Here is a 25,865-nt window from a genome sequence, read left to right on the forward strand (position 1 = left end):
AACGTGTGCCTAACTAAGTTTTCGAACGGAAAATTGTCCGAATCACATGGGAAAGGAAATACCTGCACTATTTCCTGTTGAACACTTCAAAATTCACTTTTCACTCTATCTAACTAGTCTATCGCAAAAGATATGCAAGCTATCAAAGCTTGTGGAGTAGTTAGCAACTCACTCTTCTCTATAACTGGGTTGAATGCATATGGCCTGATAAATTCTCAACTATTTCGGTCATGATTTTTGGTCACACCTAACATAAAATAAAAGATAACAACACTGTACTTACCGTGGAACTGGATCACTTGTGCACTTATAAGGGGAATTTATGCAAGTAACAGGTTTCTAATCTTGCAGCCAGCTTTTAGCAAAGGTATTCAGCTGATAATTACGATTGCAGGGGTTTACAAGTTGGTGGGGGGCAATTTGCAAGACGATCTAAGCATAAAGGTCGCCACTGATATGGTTGTATGCTGAAGGCTATGGTAACTTACCTTTTGAAGGTGAAATCTGATTTCAGTCATGGATTCAGGTAAAATCATATTCAAAGATGTCAGCTGGGGGCCTTCTTCAAGGGGGGAAGTTGTCAGGTAAACACTTAGGTTTCACTTACTGTAATTATATTTACATTAGAATAACACACATATCAGAAGAATGGAAGCGTAAATAAAGACAGGTGAACAGACTCTTGCCATATAATAAGATTAACAAATAACTGGATAATTGTCTGAACAAACTCAAAAGGGACCCACTTCAAAGGGCACCTCAGGGGAGAGGAACAGTGGCTGTGCCACTGCGCACACAAGATGACAGACAGATCCACAGCAGGCTAACTTGTATCTGCAATCGAGAACACATGTGGTTAATTAGCTGCAATAAGGCACTTTGATCAAGGAATCGAGGGATTGCACAGAACGTGCTTAGACTGGACTCGATTCTGATAACTGATTTTAAACACTTACGTTACACTTCACTTCACTGGAGCATAAATCAAAACAACACAAAATAAAAGCAATACAGGTCTCGCTGTAGGTATATCGCACTATGAAAAGGAAATGGAAATAATAGCAAAAGACTGATAGGGATGTGACTGACATAAGAACCTTGACTCTGGTACATCACCTTCGTCAGGAGACGGATTCCTCATTTTGGGGGCGGCTGCCAGTGATGGAGGATAGTGTTAAGGGGCCCACAACAAAAGTAACTTGCGCTCTGGACAGCCATGTGGGTAGCTCAAGGTAGCAAAAGGGAGGACGGAAGTGTCCTGGGTAAGTTCCAACGTCCTCTAAGAACAGTGTGCTTGTGTGATGCCCTTTTATTGCGTCAGGAGATTAAGATCCTGCTCCTTGTAGATATCACTGTATGGCAGCAGGACCATGCTGTCTATAAGGGTCGCACACTTTGGACGTGGGGTCATCTGGCCCAGGTGTTCAAGATGGCGCCAGTCACATGGGTCAGTTGCTAAGTGCAGGAGCCGCTTTCTCTTTTGACTTTTCTCCTCTGCTGGCTTTGCTTGCCTCAGGCAGGATTAGCATCTGACAGAACAGCACCTGAAATCAAGGTCTTTGGGCAGTCACTTAAACAAAGAAAAGGGATTAAGAACACCCAAAAGTAGTAGTTGTGAGAGGAGTCAATACTGGCGAATTTTACCTACAGTTAACACCTTCTTTACTGACAACATGTTTTGGGGTACACAGAATACCACCATTCAAGACTAGTGCTTAGTAGTGGGTACATGAAGGTGGCACGCACATACTATCAACCTTCCTCTTTTCAGCTCTAAACCTTTCATGATGTCATAAATTTGGTTTGAAGGGTTTGGAGCAAAACAAACGGTATCAGCACTGCCAGGTGTATGATGAAGAAAAACAAACATTATTGCTGGCCATAGATTCAGACATTTGTATATATACTGTGTATACATACATACACACACATACATATATATGTGTGTCTCTCTAAAATAGATAAAAAAGTGTTACATGCAACACTCACTGTATTCATGCATAGCGAGTGGAAGGGAGTGTCACAAGTAAGGGAGCTGAATTTCGCTTTGTGCTTCTGGGCAGTATAGATGAAGTATCTAGTAGGCTCTGGATACAGTCGGGTAAATCTCTCTCTCTCTCTCTCTCTCTCTCTCTCTCTCTCTACACTTCCTTTACTCAATTTGGTTGATAAATCTGTGGGTGTACTTCCATCACTCTCCCCCTTTTATATAAAATATATACCAGCCCTTGGGGATGTACGTGGAAAAGCATAAATAATGTGTGCATATATATATATAAATATATATATATATATGTGTGTGTATATATGTATATATATATATATATATATAATATATATATATATATATATAATATATATATATATATATATATAATATATATATATAATATATATATATATATAATATATATATATATAATATATATATATATATATATAATATATATATATATATATATATATATATATATATATAATATATATATATATATATATATATATATATATATATATATATATATATATAATAATAATGTATGTATGTGTAAGGTACTCCATGCCAGACTATCCTCATCTTACGTTCGTTTACGTGGACTGAGTTTTTAAACGCAGTCAGAGAAATTGTTTTTTGGCATCTTCAATACTTCTCCATGGTTGTGCAATGAGTTTATCGTCTTGGGAATAGTAAAGTTCTTCTGGTAGGATTTAGACAAACTCCATTATGGGATTTCTGTGTATATTCTGGATAAGTTTGTACAACAGGGTAACAATGAGTCTACACAGTATGGTTTCCCATTTTGATCTATCTGAAAGCACTCATACAACAACATAGCAAGACTATCACTTACACACACACGAACACACAATGACCTCGTTCCGAAGGAATTCTCAAGGCGTACGTGACAGCTCTCAGCTCCGAACAAAAGAGGACGCTGATCTATGCTGACATACTGTTTTCCAAGCAACACACCGCAGACATTCCGCTGACATGTGCGATTTGATGGCCTAGATCCGTGAGTCATACACAACTCTTCTCTCGTGTTCACACAGATATATATACTTTTTTCCAAGTCCACTTAAGGTTTAATATTAATGGAATTATGATTCCATTTTAAATCACGTCTAACCATGACATTTGCTCGGCCACGTAAAAACATAATAGGAACGAAATCATCAAAACATTCATTCATGATCTAAGTATAACTACTCAAAAGCAAAGCAAAAAGCTATACAATTCCAATATTCATGATACTGATAATGTGAATGAAGATTAGATACATATATATAAATCATATATATGTAGAAAACATAATTAGAAACATGTTTCATATTTGTGTGCACAAGTTACATGAACACATATGCAAAGATAAAGATTAAAAAATCAATGCCTAAAAATGTATCCAGACAAAATAATAATAATCATATGATGAGGTTATTTAAAGTAGATAATGATATAAACCAAATAGTTATCCTGATAGATTAATCAGTATGGACAGCCAGATTATGAAATGCATATCTTGATTGATCAACATGCCATTAATGTATAGATTAACACATAAGTATTATAGTTTATTAAAGAAATAAATGTAGCCATTATGTAAGAGTATAGTTAATACCACCATTTTTCTTCTTCTCCCTGCATTCATTACCCCTGCAATAAAAGCCTTTTCAGTCTTTCTCGGTGCAGTCGGGTTTTAATGAAAATAATGGCCAGTTATCTCACTATTTAACCCTAAACACCCAGTTGTTCATATCGAATGGGGACCTACGAGCATCACAGGATTTCGCAATGTCCTTCTTTAATCCTCTTGTCCTTTTCCAAAACATTACGCTGGCAATTGCGCCCACGGATCCTAGCAACATACCAACGGCAATTAACACGTAGAGAAGAATAAAGTCGTGGCGAGTAGTAGAACGATGCACAGGAGAAAACAGGTCCAATGCTGTAATAGCGTTTTCGACGGGTTTACTGTAGGGAATTGTCAGACTTTGCAGCCTTGTGTTCCCCCACAATGTATTGATGAAGAAATTACGCCCACGGATGATAGTATCTGCAGCGTGGATAACTAGCGACGATGTTGAGGCGGTGCAACCATCAATAACGACGAACATGTTTCCCGATGTCCTAGTTCCGTCCGGACAAACGATGCTGTATGCCTCCGCAGAGAAGACGAATGCTGTGCCGTTCAAAAGCCTGTGACGAAACTGATTGCCGTTATACCTGACCAAACCAACCAAACAATGTTCACGTGCATGGGGAGAGGTTCTGTTAAGTACTAAGTCCAATTCGCATGAACCCAAGGACATATTAGATATGTTCCTGAATTCAAACAAATCGATCCTGCATACCTTAAAACCCATAACATCATAGCAATCATTTAACAGTTCTTGATCTCTGACTACCGTATAAGTTTCCTCATTGGCGGAAACCAATACTAGAGCTGACAGATTATTAATAATAGGTGTCGAGACGTTAGATACATACGTAGGAAAAGGCGAAATTTTATACGCTTTCCACGCATCTGATGGGTTAAAAGGAATGTCGATTACGATCTTATCAAGGTCAACTTTAACTGTGATCAAACTGTAATAAAATTCAATCTTATGAAAAGCTACTACTGGAACATAGCGCATTCTATCATGAGCATTACTGATAATTTGAGCAAGATCTTTGATTGGTAACAAATGAGGAGACAATACGCCTTTAGCAGCAAGTGTTATAGCTTCTACGTAATCTTTTGATTTCTCGATAAAGCTTGAAACTCTCGAGGATACATGATCAATTTTAGTATGATAATACATCAAAGTTGCTAACAAAATTTGAGTGTCATGAACCTGATTGAAACGTCGTGATTGTTCATTTACTTTACTAATTACGCCGTTCAAAGCTTGAATTTGCTTGTTTAGTTCTCCTGCTAATACCTCTTGTTGATGTTCCAGATTTTCGGTTTTAACCTCGTGATCGCGAAGTTTAAGCCGACTAGAAATTCCTAAACCAAGACCAGCTACGGAACCAATCAAGTTTAATGCCGCTAAAACAAGTGGGTTACCTCTTTCTGTAGCGTCATGAGGCATTGACCACATAAGCAAATCACGAGCTAAGATTTCAGCTTCGCATGTTTTATTCCTTAATTCCCAGAAAAGCATATTAACCGTGTCACTAACTTGATTAGGCGACGATGGATCATTGTTAAATAAATATGATTTATGCAAATCTTCAAGGGATTGAGCAAAATGAGTCAATTCCGATTTCAGAGCTATTACTTCATTTTCGCTAATGAAAATAGCGTTCATATCAACTTCTAAGACTATATTACTGTCAGTTAGAAAGAAATTATTCATTTCCTCTACAATAGAACCATGATGTAAAGTTATTTCAGAACTCTTCCCAATCACGAGAAACACTGATAGGAATAGTGCGTGGTATAATTTGACAAGCTTCATGTTGGAGCCTGCAAAAAAAATATTATGTAAATTTGTAAAAAAACATATGTATTTAAAAAAAACATTGCACCATTCAAATGATATATAAAAAAAAATATTTTAATCACAATAATTAATTTTTTTTACATAACAAACCATTGTCTTAAGCCCTCAAAAACATGAGAGATAGATACTGTTCGAACATCCGTTGTATCGGACTGATTTTGAAAAGCGAATTTTAAGTCGGTTACCTACTAAAACTTCTATAACTGTGAAAGGACCTTCAAATTTAGGCAATAAACTTTCCAATTTAGCCCTTTTAATCCTAACATAAACCTGTACATATACTGTATCTCCTTCTTGGTAAGGCTTTGTGACCTTAGCTTTTTTATCATGTGCGTTCTTCATTAACACTTGAGCCTGTAAGAGGTTTTGATAAAGTGTCTGAAATCTACTCCGGCTAACATCTATTATATCCTTCAATGGATCTGACAAACTAGTTGTCGGTGTCAGGATGTGGAAGGATGACCTAGCAGGTATCCCATAAACAGCTTCATGGGGAGACATACGGATTGAAGTATGATAATTGTTATTTAGGGTACTGGACACAGTGGGTATTGCAATATCCCAGTTTGGGTCCATACCGCCTGTGTTTACACGTAGTATGTCTAACACCTTCCTATTAACACGTTTGACCAAACCATTAGATTCAGGATGGTAGATCATCGTATTAATTTTTTTTATTTGAAGAATCTGACACAATGAGTTAAGGAAGTGATTATTGAATTCTCCTCCCGAGTCGGAGATTATCATATTTGGGATCCCATGTCTGCATATATAGCATTCATAAAACTTCCTAGCACACTCAATAGCTGTTTTACTTTTTAATGGTATTAGTTCAGTATACCGTGTAAGAGCGTCTATTATCACTAAGAGGTTTTTATTCCCTCGGTCTGTCTCGTAAAAACCTGTCAATAAATCAAGGTGTACCCTTTCAAAAGGTTTGCTAGGCACAGGATAAGTTCCGAGACCTACAGGATTCTTAGTATGGCCCTTATGACGGAAACATATATCACAGTTTTTAATATATTTCCTAATATCTTTTAATATAGTAGGCCAGTAAAATAAAGACTTGGCCTTTTGGGATGTTATTTCGAACCCAGGATGACCATGCAAAGGATGGTTGTGCAGCCACCTCAGAACGGTAGGGATTAAAGTGATTGGTACAACCACCTGGTCGTTAGTCAACTTTGTTGAACTCCTGGTTTTCCTAGCCACAGATCGGCATAGAATGTTATCTTTAACCAAGAAATATTGGTTAGTATATTTCACATATTCCTTATCATCCGGTTTCCTATTTAATGCGTCTATTATTACTCTTAATTTCTGATCTTTCATTTGTTCTTGTCGTACTGAATCTAAATTCCACTCTATATCTGTAATATTCTCTGTTGTTTGGGCTAAGGATTGACCATTTTCGATAGCAATTTTCATGGCCTGTGAAGGAATTGGAATTTCTTCTAGATCAGCAAAGGGTAATGATTGAGTTGGTACGGGGTTACGTGATAACGCATCAGCTGTTACGTTTGCTTTACCGGGTAAGTATCCAATTTTAGCTCCAAAGTCCTGGATAATCATATGCCACCGAGTTCTTTTAGGACTATGATTGAAACCTTTAAAAAAGTCAGTAAGGGGCTTATGATCAGTCAGAACCCTAACACTGTACCCATAGATTATATATTTAAAATGTACCAACGAATTAGCTATCGCTAAACATTCTTTATCTATTACTGCATATTTCTTCTCTGACGTTTTTAGTTTACGAGAATAAAAGGCAATGGGAAAAAACTTGTTGTCATGCCACTGGAGTAACACACCTCCTACCCCTTGGTCTGATGCGTCGGTTGCAATAATAAATTCTTTAGTAAAATTGGGAAACTTTAGAATAGGAGCAGAACTAATTTTTTCTTTCAAGGTATCAAAAGCGTTTTGATGTTGGGATTCTCATTTAAAAATTACGTCCTTCCTTATGAGATCAGTTAAAGGAGCTGCTCTTACTGAATAATCTCGGATAAACCGACGATAATAACCCGAAACCCCGAGAAGTTGCTGTATGGCTTTAACATTAGTAGGAACGGTAAATTTACTAATAGCAGAGATTTTATCATGGACTACTTTAAGACCTTGCCGAGATACCATGAAACCCAAATAGACTAATTCATCTTTAAAAAACTCACATTTAGAAATTTTTACCTTTAAATGATGTTCTCTTAACCTTTGAAGGACTATTTCTAGTTTACTTAAGTGTTCCTCTAAAGAATTAGAAAATATTACTAGATCGTCCATATAAGCATGGAGAATATTCCTTAGTAAATCTCCGAACACTATATTGATCATTCTTGTGAACGTAATAGGGGCACAACGTAGCCCAAATGGCATACGTAGGAATTCATAGTGACCCCGAGTTGTACTAAAAGCAGTGTACGGTGTACTGTCCTTAGCTAAGGGTATCTGGTGAAAGCCTCTAAGTAAGTCCAAGGAAGTAAAGAATTTATTCTGTCCTAATAGAGATAAAATATCATCTGTACATGGTACTGGGAAACGATCAGGGATAGTTTGGTCGTTGAGCTTGCGAAAGTCAACACAAATCCTCCAGGTTTTATCCTTTTTTGGTACTACTATCAAGGGAAAATTATAAGGGCTGTTAGATTTCTTAATAACCCCTTCCTTTAACATTTTATCTACCTCTACATTGATCTCATTCAGAAATTTGGCCGGTAGACGATATGAAGGTACATAAATGACTTTGTCCTTATCCTTTAAACGAATTTGATGTTCGATGACTTCCATTTTGCCTAAAGCTCCAGTACTAGTAGAAAAAACATCACTATATTTGGATAGAAGTTCAAAAAATTTCTTACTTATATCCCTATCTAAGATGTCTGCTTCAATTTTGCCTTTAATTACCTTTAAAAGAGATTCATCTATTGCTGATTCAGTGGAGTTAATTTCAGCAACTGTAAGGATTCGATGTTTATACGCTTCGATATTGACAATATGCTGATTTCCATGTATTGTTAAAGCAGCATTTAAGTGATTAAAAACTTCAATGTTGACCCGATGATCAGAATTTACTGTGTACAACGCTTGCGTGACTGAAAGCCCATTGATTTTTAAAGTGTCAGGAAGAATTAAAATCTCTGAGCCTGGTATCTTTTTTCTAACCTTGACCGTCAGATATGATGGTGTGTTTGGCTCAATGATTTGTGTGAACGCAGCAATGGCGGGTGCCTGAGAGTTATGCTGGGTGGCTCTAACAATTTCATCACTTACGAGACAGGTGACTGGTTCTTCTATGTACATTACTTTCTCACTGACTGTCTCCTTCTGATCCAAAACAGATTTCAATGAGTGTGAAGACCGATAGAATTTTCCTTTTATAAACACTCCGTGTTTTGCGGGTGTCAAAATTACGTTATGTAATGACATTGATGGATAACCCATAATAACTACTGGGTACATACTAATATTACTAATATCGATAAAGATGTCCGTGAAAGTACGTTGCTCCAATCTGTATTGTATTTGAGATGTTCCCACTACTTCCAATTCATTATTAACTATTCCTGACAAATGAACATTGGAGCGTTCGATAGGAAATTTTGAAAATAACAGGTGATGAGTACGTAAATCCATTATGTTACGTGGACTACCTGAATAAAAAAACAAGGTGAAATGTTTATGTTCTAAGCTAACTGCATGCAAAGTTGGCCTGATTTCTTCTGAACCAATAATAGCGTGTATTTTGCAAAAATTTACGGGACCACGCTCTGCATGTTTGGAAGAATCTACCTCATTTTCTGGAAAATTCTTGTCTTCACACATATCTTGGAGAACATTAAATTTATTACCTAATTCAAAAAGTGATGATAACCCAATACCACTCTATCCTCCCCCTTTAAGTTGGCTACGTGGTGTTTGTCTGTCCGCTGGCATTCTGAAAGTTCACTGACGCCTGGTTATGTTGAACTGCTGAGTTCGGAGTTGACTTTCCCGAGGAACGATTTGACTGTGCTTGTTTCTGCCCTACATTACTGTTCTGCTTGAATTGTTTGTTCTTTCCCCCATGGTATTGTTGCTTCCTAGCACCATTACTAGCACTTTGGGTGTTTGTGTTACTGTCTGGATTTTTCTTTGTAGCGTTGCACTGATTATACCTGTGATATGAACTGTTATGAATTGAACAATACCGTGTCCTACACTCATTTATCATGTGCCCTGGACGTTTACAATTAAAGCAAATGACTGATGATGAATTATCTGTGACTAAGTTAACCTGTTGCGGTGATGAAGATGTGTGATTCCTGTTTTCTTGTTTAGTAAAAGCCTGAACTAGAGAAGGATCGAGATCTGTGCACTTGGACAAGTGTTTCCGAATTTGTCTATAGATATCTAATTCTGTGCTATCAGATGTTAATTTCTCATCAAAACAGTCAAAGGTTCAGGTAACATCGCTGTTATTAATGTCAAATAAACTAATCTACAAAGAGACTTGGAACTGAGATGCGAATTAACATTGACCCAACTTGAAACATCAAACTGCCCGTTATATTCTTCCAGCCTATCTCCTATCAGAGCTGCCCTATCCACCACACTGAGATTAGTCATAAATGCTACTTTAATTACATTCTGTAAAGCAAGGACTTCATCCAATGCATCCTCGCACCCATAGATGGAACGTAGCTTGGTTTTGAAATCATCCCAAGTGACTGTTTCTTTATAAGATATTCCCCTTAAGTATGCACCTGCATCCCCTTTAGCATAGTCTATGAAACTCTTTGCCTCCTGCAATTGTAAAGACTGATCAGTAATGGATTTTGCCGTGAGGTGTATGTCTACAGACGAAATCCAAGACTCAACACCGTGTCAAAAACCCATTAACCCGACCTGCAAATGGTACAATTGCCGATCTAGCATTTACTACTGTCAGTACAGGATTCTGTGGGGGACCTAGGTTTGGGGTACTCCCACCTGGGCTTGGAGGAGTCATCTTCTTATTAAGTCTCCTAGCCGCACGCCTATTCTCTAAGTGATCTTGAAACCTATGTGAATAAACACAGCTGCTGTGTAACCTCATATATCTATACTAGGAACGCAAGTAAATCCTAACAGAGACTCATATATTCGCTAAAAAAAAAATATCACCTATGAAAAATGCATCATAAAGTACAATATCAATAAGTAATAAAAGCACTTTCTGAAAAAAAAACAGAGTTAACCATGTGTCAAGCGTAAAAAATAAAGAGCACAAAAATAAAAAATGAGATACCGGGAACCGCTACTTCTGCAAGGAAAGGGTATTAATCTACGACACCGCTCACCTTATATCAGCAACCTGCCGCCCGAGTCAGGGACCACTGCAATATGAAATCACTAACTGTTATAGATAAAAGGTTGTACTTAGCTTTATATTGGATTCTCGTAAGTAGGTTGACGAAGTTCCTCTGCCGTCCAACTTCCGCCTGTCCAGGTACACGTCATCAGAAGATCTTATGTTATGATATGTTGATGTGGAATGTCGCTGCACTTGAAACGCGTCGAAAGGGCTGGTGGGGATCTTCTCTCTCTCTCTCTCTCAGAGCGCGTTGAAAGATGTATTATCAAGGTCAGATGTTTCCTCTCTCTCTCTCTCCGAGCAGTAGACGACGACCCTCCTGGTGTTATTTGTTTGCCTTCCTCTTCCAAGACGTTTGATGTACACAACTGTTCGTCCGTTGTTGACCCAGGATGTGATGAAGATGACGTCTGTCTATGGTTGTTTAGGCATCTTGCCTAATCGTAGTTTCCTTTCCAAAAATGTAGACGCGCTGCCACCATTCTGTAAGGTACTCCGCCAGAGTATCCTCATCTTACGTTCGTTTACGTGGACTGAGTTTTTAAACGCAGTCAGAGAAATTGTTTTTTGGCATCTTCAATACTTCTCCATGGTTGTGCAATGAGTTTATCGTCTTGGGAATAGTAAAGTTCTTCTGGTAGGATTTAGACAAACTCCATAATGGGATTTCTGTGTATATTCTAGATAAGTTTGTACAACAGGGTAACAATGAGTCTACACAGTATGGTTTCCCATTTTGATCTATCTGAAAGCACTCATGCAACAACATAGCAAGACTATCACTTACACACACACGAACACACAATGACCTCGTTCCGAAGGAATTCTCAAGGCGTATGTGACAGCTCTCAGCTCCGAACGAAAGAGGACGCTGATCTATGCTGACATACTGTTTTCCAAGCAACACACTGCAGACATTCCGCTGACATGTGCGATTTGGTGGCCTAGATCCGTGAGTCATACACAACTCTTATCTCGTGTTCACACAGATATATATACTTTTTTCCAAGTCCACATAAGGTTTAATATTAATGGAATTACGATTCCATTTTAAATCATGTCTAACCATGACATATGTATGTATCTCATCTCATATCAAACATTATTTGAGACTTGCAGATATGTATTTCATTACCGAGAAATGCCGTTCGGTAGCAACTACAGTGTTTACATGTTTACGTGCAAAATGGGCGCCATTTTTGGTACCAGCCCCTTGGGGATGTACGTAAATAATGGAAATAAATGTGTGTATGTATATAAATGTATGTATCCATATATATATTACAAAACACACACACAAAGACTACATATATCACATACATGTATACAGAGTATTCTTCTTTATTCTCCCAGATGATAAAATACATGCACATTATATATATTATATATATATTAATATATATATTATATATATATGTATATATATATAAATACAAATAAAGATAAAATCCACGAAGGGAATGGAAACACTGGAGTGCTGCAAGGCCTTTCGACGCTAGGTTTTTTACTTAGCAGACTGAAGAAATAAAAAAGTATGTTTACAAAGAAAACTCATATAAATGACAGATGGGTATTATAACCCTTAAACGCCTACTGGAAGAAGAAGAAGCAGAAGAATCATACGTTGACTAAAATTGTCTGTTGGGTGCCAAGTGGATTGTATTTGAAGGAGAATAAGCAGGAGAACAAAAATTTCAACCTTTGACAACTTTGACTCGAAAAAATGGTCGAAAAAACGCAATTAAGTAAAAAAAAAACTCTTACATTCTAGTAATATTCAATCATTTACCTTCATTTTGCAACAAATTGGAAGTCTCTAGCACAATATTTCGATTTATGATGAATTTTTGAAAAACTTTTTTTATTTACGTCCATGTGCTTATAACTAGGCCAAAAATTTCAGAAATTCTTTGTCATTTTGTCGTAATTTTTGCACGGTTTTATATTAGCCATTACGTAAAGTTTTATATATGAAAATGTGCACAATTTCATGTAAAATACAACAATATACAACACATGGTTGTAGCTTTTATCAGTTTGGAAATATTTTCATATAAATCTTGATAACTGCCAAAATTTCAACCTTCGTCAACTTTTGACTCGATTGAAATGGTAAAAAAACTAATTGTAAGCTAAAACTCTTACATTCTAGTAATATTCAATCATTTACCTTCATTTTGCAACAAATTGGAAGTCTCTAGCACAATATTTCGATTTATGATGAATTTTTGAAAAAACTTTTTCCTAAGTCCGCGCGGAAATTCTTTAAATCACGTTGTCGTAATGTTTGCACCGTTTTATATTAGTCGTTACATAAAGTTTTATATATGAAAATGTGCGAAATTTCATGTAGAATACAACAGAAAATAACTCATGCTGTAGCTTTTATCAGTTTTGAAATATTTTCATATAAATCATGATAACTGCCAAAATTTCAACCTTTTCAACTTTAACTCGACCAAAATGGTAAAAAACGCAATTATAAGCTAAAACTCTTACATTCTAATAATATTCAATCATGTACCTTCATTTTGCAACAAACTGGAAGTCTCCAGCACAATACTTCGATTTATGGTGAATTTCTGAAAAAAAAACTTTTTCCTTACATCTGCGCCCGGTAACTCGGCCGAACATCTCAGAAATTCTTTCGTCACATTGTCGTAATGTTTGCATCATTTTACATTAGTCGTTACATAAACTTTTATATATGAAAATGTGCGCAATTTCATGTAGAATACAACAGAAAATAATTCATGGTTGTAGCTTGTATCAGCTTTGAAATATTTTCACATAAATCATGATAACTGCCAAAATTTCAACCTTCAGTCAACTTTAACTCGACCGAAATGGTCGAAAAAGGCAATTGTAAGCTAAAACTCTTACATTCTAGTAATATGCAATCATATACCTTTATTTTGTAATAAATTGGAAGTCTCTAGCACAATATTTTGATTTATGGTGAATTTTTGAAAAAAACATTTTCCTTTTGGTCCACGCTTTCTCTAACTCTGCAAGAACATCTCAGAAATTCTTTTTCACATTGTCGTAATGTTTGCTCCGTTTTATATTAGTCGTTACATAAACTTTTATATATGAAAATGTGTAAAATTTCATGTAGAATACAACAGAAAATAACTCATGGTTGTAGCTTTTTATCAGTTTTGAAATATTTTCATATAAATTACGATAAATAGGAAAAATTCACCTTGGTCAACTTTAACTCGACCGAAATGGTCGAAAACTGCAATTATAAGCTAAAACACTTACAGTCTAGTAATATTCAATCAGTTAGCTTCATTTTTCAACAAACGGGAAGTCTCTAGCACAATATTTCGATTTATGGTGAATTTTTGAAAAAAAAACATTTTTTTACGTTCCCGTGTGTTTATTGATGCATCATATTGTGATAATATTTTCTCTGTGTTGCTTTGATCGTTTTACAATTTGTTATATACCAAAATCATCGCAATTTAGTGTACAATACAAAGAAAAAAAAATAATCCGTTAGCTTTAACCATTTTGCTCACAGCACGATTTGTATAAAATTATATATGAAAATTTTTTTAAAGGTGTCATATATTTCAATATTTATATATGATAATGATATTTCTGATGGTTGCATACTATACTTGGGCAATGACAAAAAAGGATCTGAGCCAAAATGAACTCTTAATCTTAAAAACTAAAGCGTGCTGTGATTTTTTTAATAAACTTTTTTCCGCTTTTTAACTCCCCAAGTTTATTTTTCTTGGGAGACGTTTTTGTAAATAAAAAGGCTGATATGCGTTTAAGGGATAAAGGAAACATATGTACCTGGAATCCAACACAATTGAAGAATTAGTAGAACTGCCAAAACAGAATTAAATATTTAAGGGTTTTTTTACAAAGGATTAGGATCAATCGTTCAGCAGCAGGGACAGGACAATTAAAAGATTATACAGGGTCGTGACTGACCACCTAAAAAATTTTACTACAACAAAATAATTATCTTTTTTTTTTTTTAAGCAATAATAACTTTTTGCAAGATGAACATTGTTACAAAATAAAAAAATTATATTAAACATACAGAGATATAGAAAATATATATGAAGTAACTAACTTGTAATTAAGTTAGTGATTTTATCTTTTAGGTCATTCTTGAACATTTTTCTAATACAGGGGTCCAAATAATACGTGCCAGGGCTAAGATTAAAATTACAACTGGAAGTAAGCTGGATATAATAGCAGACTCCAATAGATTTCTTGAAGAGAAATCTTTATTCTATATCTAGCGATCACTGAACTTTCAGTCCAATTTATCCTGTGAGAGTTTTCACTTAAATGAATGAATATAGCATTGGATGCTTGTCCAGTTTTGACTGAATACTTATGTACACCTGCTTAAAGTATGTTGTATACTAAATCTTTGCTAGATTGGCCAATATAAAAAGAGGCAGTCCAAACATGGAATTTTATATATTATGTTATTTTCTTTAGGGCTGTTTTTTACTAACATTCTTTTGAGTGTGTTATTATAAGAAAAAACGAGGTTTACATTAAAAGCTTTTAACAATGATTTTATGTTTTCAAAACCACCAAAATAAGGCAAGCTAAGAATGTTCTTAGGGGTTTCTTTCTTCATGTTACTTTCACTATAAAACTTTTTGTGGGCTTTGTTATAACATATCTAGTATATGTGAAGGATAACATAAATCTGTCCCTATTTTTCTTATGTATTCAATTTCTTTATCCAAATACTGGGGACTGACAATGCGCAAGGCTTGTAAAAATAGAGGAAAAAATTGATAATTTGATGTTAAGGTGATGGCCTGAATAAAAATGGACATAAGTTGTTGGTTGGTTTCCTATAAATACTGAATTTATATTGAAAAGGTTCTCTATGTATTAAAACATCTACGAAAGGGAGGCAGTTGTCTTTTTCTAATTCTAATGTAAACTTAATGGATGGTACCTGGTTATTCAAATTACAGAGTAAACATTTACATCAATACCAGCAGGCAAAACAGCTAAAATATCAACAACATACCTATACCACTTTAAAGGAGTATAAATGATATTAGGTATATGTCGTTTTTCAAAGAATTCCATGTACAAGTTTGAGAGGAGTGGGGATAAAGGGTTGCCCATTGCCATACCAAATATTTGTTGGTAAAATGCACCATTGAATATAAATTAACAATCACAAATGCACAACCTAGTGAGAGAAATATGACTTACAGGTATGGATTAATTCATTACTAAGATACTCTAAAATAGAATCTATAGGGACTTTAGTAAAAAGAGAACAATCGTCAAAACTAACAAATCTATCAGTGGGGCAAAAAGTGATTTTGTTTAATTTATCAACTAAATCTAGACTATTATATATCGTGAGAATCTGAGATAGTTCAAATGGGAGACAAGAGTTTGGTAATATATTTCGAAAGTTTATATGATATTGAGCCAACAGTACTGATAATTTTAGATAAAGTTGACTACATATCACGTATGCAAGCCCTACTGGATGATGATACGACATACAAAAACTAACAAAAAATCCCCTTGATCAAGTCATAAAAAGTTTCAACAAATCCTTAAAGATAAAAAAGAACTAATAGGTAAGTTGTCGATAAAATTTCCTGCGTTACCTTACTTGTACGGATTAGTAAAAACACACACAGAAAACAATCCTATGCGGCCTATTATCAGTACTGGAGAAGTTTGCAAGGTTTGGGGGCATGTATTGGATGACTGGGCACCATGGGAGAGGAGGGGCTGTAAAGGCTGTGTAGAGAAACTCACTCAGAGAATGGGTTGTTGGGAGGTGGGTGGAGCTGGAGAGCTGTCTCCCTGACAGGAAGGGTTGGGGATCCAGTGTTGGATGACTGAAGAGGGCTAAGTAGATATCTGACTTGCTAGAGCTTGTTTTGTTTTGTGTTTTTATGGTTATCATTCTTCTGCATTTTATTAATGGATAAGCACAGTACGCAGTACTATAACAAAATGGTGGAAAGAGAGTGAACAGTTGAGGTATTACTAACATGGAAGCCTGTACAGCAACACATGCACTCCCTCACTTTTTTATTTGTATGTCATGCTATTCTCATATTTGTACTGTATTATCTCATTTTTTATTTTTACAACCCAAAAGATAACATAACTGTGCACATAGATACTTATATATGCACACATTCATTCGCTGGCGTTGGTGAACTTGCTATAGCTTGTTTTGTCTTGTGTTTTCATGTTTGACTCTTCCACATTTAACCCTTTAACGCTGACTGGACATATTTTACGTCGACAAAAGTTGTCTGTCGGGTGCCAAGTGCACGTAAAATATGTCGACTACAAAAATTTTTTTAAATATTCGCGGAAAAATACTTAAAGGCCTCATTTGTGAAAAATTTTAAATCTCACGCCTTGAGGGATGCTGGGAGTTCACGAATCACGCTGTTGTTTTGTTTACAAGCGTGACCCAGCTGCGCATGCACCAATTTCTTTCTTATCCCAAAAGAAAGCATCAGCTAACTCTGCTGAAAATCTCAGAAATTCTTTAGTCACTTTGTCGTAATTTTTGCACCGTTTTCTATTAGCCTTTACATAAAGTTTTATATATGTTGTAGCTTTTATCAGTTTTGACAAATTTTCATATAAATCACAATGTGCCAAAATATCAACCTTCAGTCAACTTTGACTCTACCGAAATGGTGAAAAAATGCAATTGTAAGCTAAAACTCTTACATTCTAGTAATATTCAATCATTTACCTTCATTTTGCAACAAATGAGAAGTCTCTAGCACAATATTTCAATTTATGGTGAATTTTTTAAAAAACTTTTTCCTTAGTCCACACTAACTCTGCTGAAAATCTCAGAAATTCTTTAGTCACTTTGTCGTAATTTTTGCACTGTTTTGTATTAGCCGTTACATAAAGTCTTATATATGAAAATGTGTGCAATTTCATGTAGAATACAACAAAAAATAACTCATGGTTATAGCTTTTATCAATTTTGACATATTTTCATATAAATCACGATAAGTGCCAAAATTTCAACCTTCGGTCAACTTTAACTCGACCGAAATTGTCGGAAAATGCAATTGTCAGCTAAAACTTTTACATTCTAGTAATATTCAATCATTTACCTTCATTGTGCAACAAATGAGAAGTCTCTAGCACAATATTTCAATTTATGGTGAATTTTTGAAAAAAACTTTTTCCTTACGTCCGCTCTAACTCTGCTGAAAATCTTGTAAAAGCCTGACGCCGTCTCTTCCAAACACATGTGTGTGCCTGTGTTTGTCGTCCATCAGAGTGGACAAGACAACAAGAGCATCTCGTTTTCTTTCTCTAAAGGAACGTGATTTCAACCATACAATATTTCCGTCTGTTTCTCCCTAACCATTGTTGTCTTGATGTATGTACAATCACCACTACCTGCATTGCCATGCAAGCATTCTAATCATGTACTCATAATGTTCCAATGAACCTTCTGTATCAAACTGTGTATGTTTCTGTTTGTGAAGACGCCAAACATCTCGCCACTCTGATGGACAACGAACACACAAACACACGTTTGGAAGAGACGGCGTCAGGCTCTTTTTGCACAGTTTTCTATTAGCCGTTACATAAAGCTTTATATACGATAATGTGTGCAATTTCATGTAGAATACAACAAAAAATAACTCATGGTTGTAGCTTTTATCAGTTTTGACATATTTTCATATAAATCACGTTAAGTGCCAAAATTTCAACCTTCGGTCAACTGTAACTCGACCGAAATGGTAAAAAAATGCAATTGTAAGCTAAAACTCTTACATTCTAGTAATATTCAATCATTTACCTTCATTTTGCAACAAATTGGAAGTCTCTAGCACAATATTTCAATTTATGGTGAATTTTTGAAAAACTTTTTCCTTACGTCCACGCTCGCTAACTCTGCTGAAAATCTCAGAAATTCTTTAGTCACTTTGTCGTAAATTTTGCACCGTTTTATATTAGCCGTTACATAAAGTTTTATATATGAAAATGTGTGCAGTTTCATGTAGAATACAACAAAAAATAACTCATGGTTGTAGCTTTTATCAGTTTTGACATGTTTTCATATAAATCACGATAACTGCCAAAATTTCAACCTTCGGTCAACTTTGACTCAACCAAAATGGTTGAAAAATGCAATTGTAAGCTTAAACTCTTACATTCTAGTAATATTCAATCATTTACCTTCATTTTGCAACAAACAGGAAGTCTCTTTTTTTTATGTCCGCGTGTTATGAATTCATGCATCATTTTGTGATAATATTTTCTCTGTGTTGCTTTGATCGTTTTACAATTTGTTATATACCAAAATCATCTCATTTTAGTGTACAATACAACGAAAAAAATAACTCATTAGCTTTAACCGTTTTGCTCACAGCGCGATTTGTATACAATTATATATGACATTTTTTTTTGCTCTGTCATTTATTCCAATATTTATATATGATAATGATATTTTTTAATTTCTGATGGTTGCATACTAAACTTCAGGCAATGAGAAAAAAAGGAGCCAAAAATGAACTCTTAATCTTAAAAACTGTGCTGTGATTTTTTGAAAAAAACATTCTTTCCGCTTCAGCTCTAACTCTCAAACCGCGCCAGCATACGGCAGACACTTTTGTAAATAGAGGCTCGGCGTTTAAGAGTTAATTAACTCTTTGTGAGCGGGGTGTCATCAAGTGACGACTATTTATAGCTTTAGGGTTATGACCGGGTATCGTTCCCGACGCTCAACATTTTGCTCCATACAGTTTGGACAAATTTTGCTTGAAAAGTGTTCAGATCACTTCCATTGGTCATAAATGGCTCATGGCAATTCTAATAGTTAGTTGGTACAGGAGAGAGAGAGAGATCACTTTGCTTTGAGATTTCATGGGGGCGGGGTGGGGGGGACATACTGCAGCTCCCCATCCCAGGATGTCTCATAAATATTTTACTACAAATATACTCAGAATTTGTTATTGATTTTAGTTCTTATCTTTTATGGTGTTGTGTGAGCTGCAGTTACAGTTTTACAAAAAATAAAAAAATATTAGAAAAAACATTTATAACTTAAGAAGATTAGCATATTTTTTAAAACTGCCTTGGTAAAGAGGCCCTGTACAGGGTTGGAAATATTCACTTTCAACTTCCCTTGGAAGGTACAAAAAATTTTTTAGAATTTTTTTTATACCTTGTGCATGCGAATATATAACTCTTACCATTGATGTGTTTTTTTTAAATTGTCCAACCTTAAATTCAGCCCAGTCAAGGGGTGTGCTGAATATAAATTTAGTCCATCTTGTAAGGGTTAAAGGATATGTACAGTACTATACTATATCAAGCAAAAACAGGAAAACCATTGAGGTACAGCTTACATTGAAGCCTATGCAGTAACACATGCTCCTTCATTCTTTTTTTTATATATTTTATGCTATTCTCAACTATATATTTATTGTTTTTTCTTATTTTTTTATTTTTACATTCCAAAAGACTATGCACATACACACACACTCCTTTGCTGTGGAGGATGACACCAAGACTTATAAATAGCACAATGTGTTGCCAACATCTACAAATTTGGATTTCAAATAATTTTATGGTAATTAGAGATGAAATATCAAGTGATAGAATATTGTCTTTTTATTGTGTTTGTGCCAAGCATACTGAAGAGTCAACTAAACTAGTAGTGAAATACTTTACAGTAAATCAAGCAAAGCAAGAGATAAAAATGGCAACATGTGATACTGGTAAGAAACACACATGAACATGCACACTGTAGGGATGGTGATGTCAACATTGATGAAATGCCACATGTAGATGTAAACACAAACACACACACAAACAAACAGACAGGCATACAAGTAAAGTTTCCATGATACTATGAGGTGAAATAAAAAATGGCAATTCCAGTAAAACTGCTTTTTATAGTGTCCTAAAATTTGTTTTGGACAGTCGTCAATGAGAAAAGCCATATGTTCTAAAGATGTAACCACAGGGTCTTTTACACAATCATTGTTTCCATGATATGGCAAAATGAGTAAAACAAATGAAATATGTTACTGTACTATAACATAGCAAAAAAAAAAAAAAAAAAAAAAAAAAATTTAATGAAGAGATACAGCATTGAAAGAGAGAGAGAGATCTTGTATCATGTGACCCTTAAGAGTTCGTCCGCACAACATGATGATATCGTATAAGTAATCCTTCAGTTATCCAGATTAATAGAGCCAAGGGCCAGTTGGACAATGGTGAAATCCAGGTAAGGGCAAGTGAAAAGATCTAGGAGTGTTCAAGGGCAACTCTCTATCCTTCTTCTCATAACCTTGCCAATACCACAGAACTGTAAAATTTAACGTGCTTATAAACAACAAGCATTAAACTTTAAATTGAAAACTTTATGCAGAAGGCAATGATCTCCCTTTTTCTCCATACTTGTAACAAAATATACTGCATAAATACACTGAAAAAAAAATGCACCTCATTCTTTTTCACTCTTTAGTAAATGACACAGTTCAGGGTAGGTAGCCTACCTGTGTTTACTCACAGCCTACTATGGTTTTATGACCATAATGTATTTTTATATAAGTAACTTACCAAGTAATTACATAGCTATGGTTCCCTAACCTACGGCAGCTTAGAAATTCAAAATTTGCGCGGTGGCGCTGTTATCGTTAGTGTGTAGGTGATAACGTCCCACCACTATCCGGGACTCGAGGAAACAAACCAGCGGAAAGCTCAATTCGTTTTCTGCCGGCTTCCGGTTAACATCGGAAGTTTTCACGTAGCTGCTGCTTCGCCTTTCGGCTTGCTTTTGCATGAATTTTGGTGAAGTACTCAGAATTTGTTGCTTTGTGGCTTGCTGCCATTGTTTTGAATTGTTGTTCGAGTTAACTTTAGTTTATTTAGTTAACGATGTCAGATTCCAGTTCATATAGTATTCGCTTTTGCTTCGAGGGTTGTAGGACTAGGCTAACTAAGCTTTCATACGATTCTCATACAAAATGCACTAAATGTAGGGGGCAAGAATGTAGTAAGGATAATACTTGCAGAGAGGTTCAGGATTGGGAGGATAAGAAATGGAAAACATTGAAATCTCATCTAGACAAATTAGAAAGGGATAAGAAGAGGAAAGCAGCCATTAGGGCTGAAAGTAAACTATTTTATCATAAAAATGTCATTTTTATACAGCAAAGTTCTTATCAGTTGATACCATATTGTATTACAGGTTGACCATCACTAATCTGGCAATTTTAAATCCAGTTCCATCACTAATCAGGCTCAAATTTTGGCTAGGGCAATTTCAAATTTCTCAGGTCACTGCACCAGTTTGCTGCTACTGTTTGTTGGCATTTGTGTGTGTGCATATGTAGCCTATGTATACAATTGTGTTTATCTTTTGGGCTGTAAAAAAATGAAAAAATACAGTAAAAATATGAATGAGAATAGTTTGAATTATAAGAAAATAAGTGTAACAGTACGAAGCAATCAAGCTGTAGCAAATTCTTCGATGCCAGTGAATGAGTTTGTGCATTTGTACATACTATACACATGGTTGCGTTTGTTTTGTTGTAAAAATAAAAAATGAGAAAATATAGCAAAAATATACGGTAAAAATATACAACACAAAACAAAACAAGCTGTAGGAAGTTCTCTGACACCAGCAAAGGAGTTTGTGTTCCTATTTACCTAAACGCATGATTGCATTTATGTTTTGGGTTGTAAAAATAAGAAATTAGAAAATATAGTAAAAATATAGATTAGAATAGCATAAAATATAAATTTCAAAAATCCTAAGTGTAACATTACAATCCAAAAACAAGGTATTGGAAGTTCTCCAACACTAGCAAATGAGTTTGTGCATTCATACATACCCTACACACATACACGCAATTTGATTTATCTTTTGGGTTGTAAAAAAAAAAAGAGAAAGTACAGTAAAAATGTTGAGTAAGTGAGAATACCATAAAATTTAAAGAAAAAATCATAAGCATAATGACACAAAACAGAACAGGCTCTAGCAAGTCAGATGTCTACATAGCCCATTTCTCCCATCCAACACTGCTTGCTCACTCTCTCCCAGCCAGGGAAACTGCTCCACAGCTCCACTAGCCCTTTCTCAGTTTGTTTATGAGTGTAAGCAGTGTTACCAATATTTTCCTGAAGCTGCATAACATTACCAACCATTGGAGAGCGTTTTTTAAAATTTTTTGTAATTTATATATATATATCGAATATCTTTGGGGCCTTGGTCCCTGGTCCAGGTGTGTCGGATGGTATCAAGTTCTGGATAATGGCGGTCCGGATAACTGAGGGATTACTGTCCCAAGTTGAAATTTATAGAAAAAAATTGAATTAATTTTGTAGGAAGAATGTGTTACAAAAAACATGGTCTCTAGTTAATGTGATGATTAAAAGGTGATATTGCAGTATAATTAAGAAAAACTTCTCTTCAAATTCTGACAGATTTTATTTAACCTTTTAACTGCTAATTTTGTAAGTATGATAGCCATAAATAATGTGTTTTTAGTACAGTGTAACCTTGCAATACTACCCATTGCTGTTTTATGTTCTGGTACTTTTTTTTTTTTTTTTTTTTTTTTTTTTGTCTGAATTATAAGAACTTATTCTTTATGCATCATTTCAGAATTTCTTATATGTGGAAAATAATAGGGAATATTTAGAATATTTATCTCAATCTAGGTTTGACAGCCGCCGTCGATTTTTCGAGGAAGAAGAAGCAGAGCCTAAGCGTGCAAACCACAGAGACAGAGAACGACGATACCAGGACCGTAAAAGGGTAGCATCACGAAATGAAGAAGAAGAACAACCTGAGTGGTTTACTGGTGGACCTACCAGGTAAGAAATTGAGTAAAAAGAATTTGGAAGGTTCAAGAATATGGTCTTCTGACTTGGGTCACCAAATAAGCATGATTAAATTGCATTAGAAGTTTATGTCTAATTTAGTTTTGTTAAGGACTTGGTACACTTTTGTTTTATTTTAATTTTAAATGGTTTCAAAATTGTGGGCATGGATTTCATATTGGTATGTGAAAAATAATCGTGATCTGTGTTTTGATTTCCAGCCAAAATGAGTTTATTGAGCTTGTTGGCTTTGATGATATTCCCGAAGAAGGAAGTACATCTGGCAAACCTCAGAGCAAAAGAGAGCGACGGAGATCTAAAAAGGATAGAGATGGTAAGAACAATTTGCAGGTTGTTCTTTCAGTATTGCTGCTTCAGTTTGCATATTTAACAATGTATTTCTGTGGAATATCACTTGATTTTTGTGAGGTGAATGTATTAGCGGTTGAAGTTTATATATGCTGGGGTAAAAAAATGGCCAACTCAAGTTTCATGGGATAGCAGTGATGTAGTTTTACAGTAGTCGTATTCAGTAGGTTTCAAATGTTAGTGCCCTATTAGACAGTTTGATATTCAAGAGAATTTTAAAGTTGTCAAAAGGAATTTGAACTATAGTTAAAGCTGCGTAAAAGAATTTTATAAAAAGTTTGTGAAGTCATCTTGAAGTCATCTTGGTAGATTAACATATTTTGAAAAATTTTTTTTTTAGACAAACTCACTGAAGAAAAATTGTTTTCAAATGATGTTTCCAGCTGTTCAGCAAATATTGATTTAGGTTTTTATTTTTGCATCCAAAATAGGTTTAACATCTTATTGTACAAAGGTAGGAGCAAGGACAAAGGAATGATTGTCTGCAGTTCAGTGTCATGTGAAAAGTTTGTTTCAAATACATGGAGAACAGTGATTATCAAAGTACAGTAATGTTGGTAAGCTGTAACCTAAAACCATGATCATAACTGAGCTGTTATGTGGATTGGTATGAGATACAGTATCAAGAATATCAAGAAATTCAATAGGTAGTTATGACATTATAATTGGCTCTGGAATTTTAAATTTTTCAAATATTTAAAATTTTGTGTTCTCTAGATAAAACCCATGCATTACAAGAGCATGTAACTTTGTACAATTGTCAGCTGACTACAAGTTTATCAAAAGTATCATCCTTATCAATGGATGAGAAGTACAGTATCTGCAAGCTGTTACCTCTCTATTCTGTATGAAACCTCATTCTGACATAACATCTGCACCTATGTGATGGGAGGGAGTCAGACCATTGTAAGGTGGTGGTTGTATTTGTGAAATAATGAGGCAGACCATCTTTGTAAAGCATTATCTGTGAAATAAGACCTTAGTATTTGTGGACAAATCATATCCTTTTGTATATCCTGTGCTTCCATTTGACCAGGGTTATGAATGCTTACAGTATTCCCTAGATTATTTGCAATGATACATACGAGGAGGCCCTTGAGGATAAGGTACAAAAAACAATATATGGATGTAAAATGGCTATTTTGTAACCCATTTTTCCTAAATGGATTATGCAGTATTGTTTATGCTTATAAACACAATACACCATACAGTATTGCACACACAGTAAAAACCAAACTTTGCACTATACTATTTATTCTTTCTCATTTTTATAAAGAAGAACCAAGAAAGAAAGGGAAAGGTGATCAAACAAACAGCAAGTGCTTACTGTAGTTGACCTCAACATAATGCATACATGTACACTTGGCAAGAAAAGTGAAGATACAGTTTTCATTAGATTTCGTTCATCGAATTTCAATTTTTTTCTTACAGAAAACACACAATCTCGGTAAATTTACTCTAGAATATGAAAATACAATGCAAATTATATCATACATGTTAAATCTACAAAACAAAAACGTTCAGATACTTAAAAACACCATGCATTTCAAAGTAATCAGAATTTCTCAGATGACTTAGTTCATAGAGATCTAAAAGATAGTATGTGGATATCTCGGTGTAGTACTATTCATCAGAACGGCAATATTTACTCGTTTTCTGTTATGAACAGGCTTATTATTGCATCATCATATGAGGTAATGATAATTTCTTTAATTTTACACATTCATGTTTGTATTTCACGGTGTTAAAAGTCAGCTGGAATTAATGGCAGTAAATGTTGTGACACCTAGGGTAGGTTGACCAAATCTGTTTAAAT

General features: G+C 35.0%; 1 protein-coding gene across 1 annotated transcript in view; it reads left to right on the forward strand.

The window, feature by feature from the left end:
* Nucleotides 1-25,865, forward strand: part of LOC136843720 (eukaryotic translation initiation factor 4E transporter-like) — an 81,736-nt gene that overhangs the window by 26,115 nt on the left and 29,756 nt on the right. Inside the window, exons 5-6 of the mRNA XM_067112357.1 lie at nucleotides 23,519-23,674; nucleotides 23,902-24,014. Coding sequence (XP_066968458.1) covers nucleotides 23,519-23,674; nucleotides 23,902-24,014 — 269 coding nt within the window. The remainder of the gene's footprint in view (nucleotides 1-23,518; nucleotides 23,675-23,901; nucleotides 24,015-25,865) is intronic.

The sequence above is a fragment of the Macrobrachium rosenbergii genome, chromosome 2 (genome assembly GCF_040412425.1).
Source record: "Macrobrachium rosenbergii isolate ZJJX-2024 chromosome 2, ASM4041242v1, whole genome shotgun sequence".
NCBI classification, from domain to species: Eukaryota; Metazoa; Arthropoda; class Malacostraca; order Decapoda; family Palaemonidae; genus Macrobrachium; species Macrobrachium rosenbergii.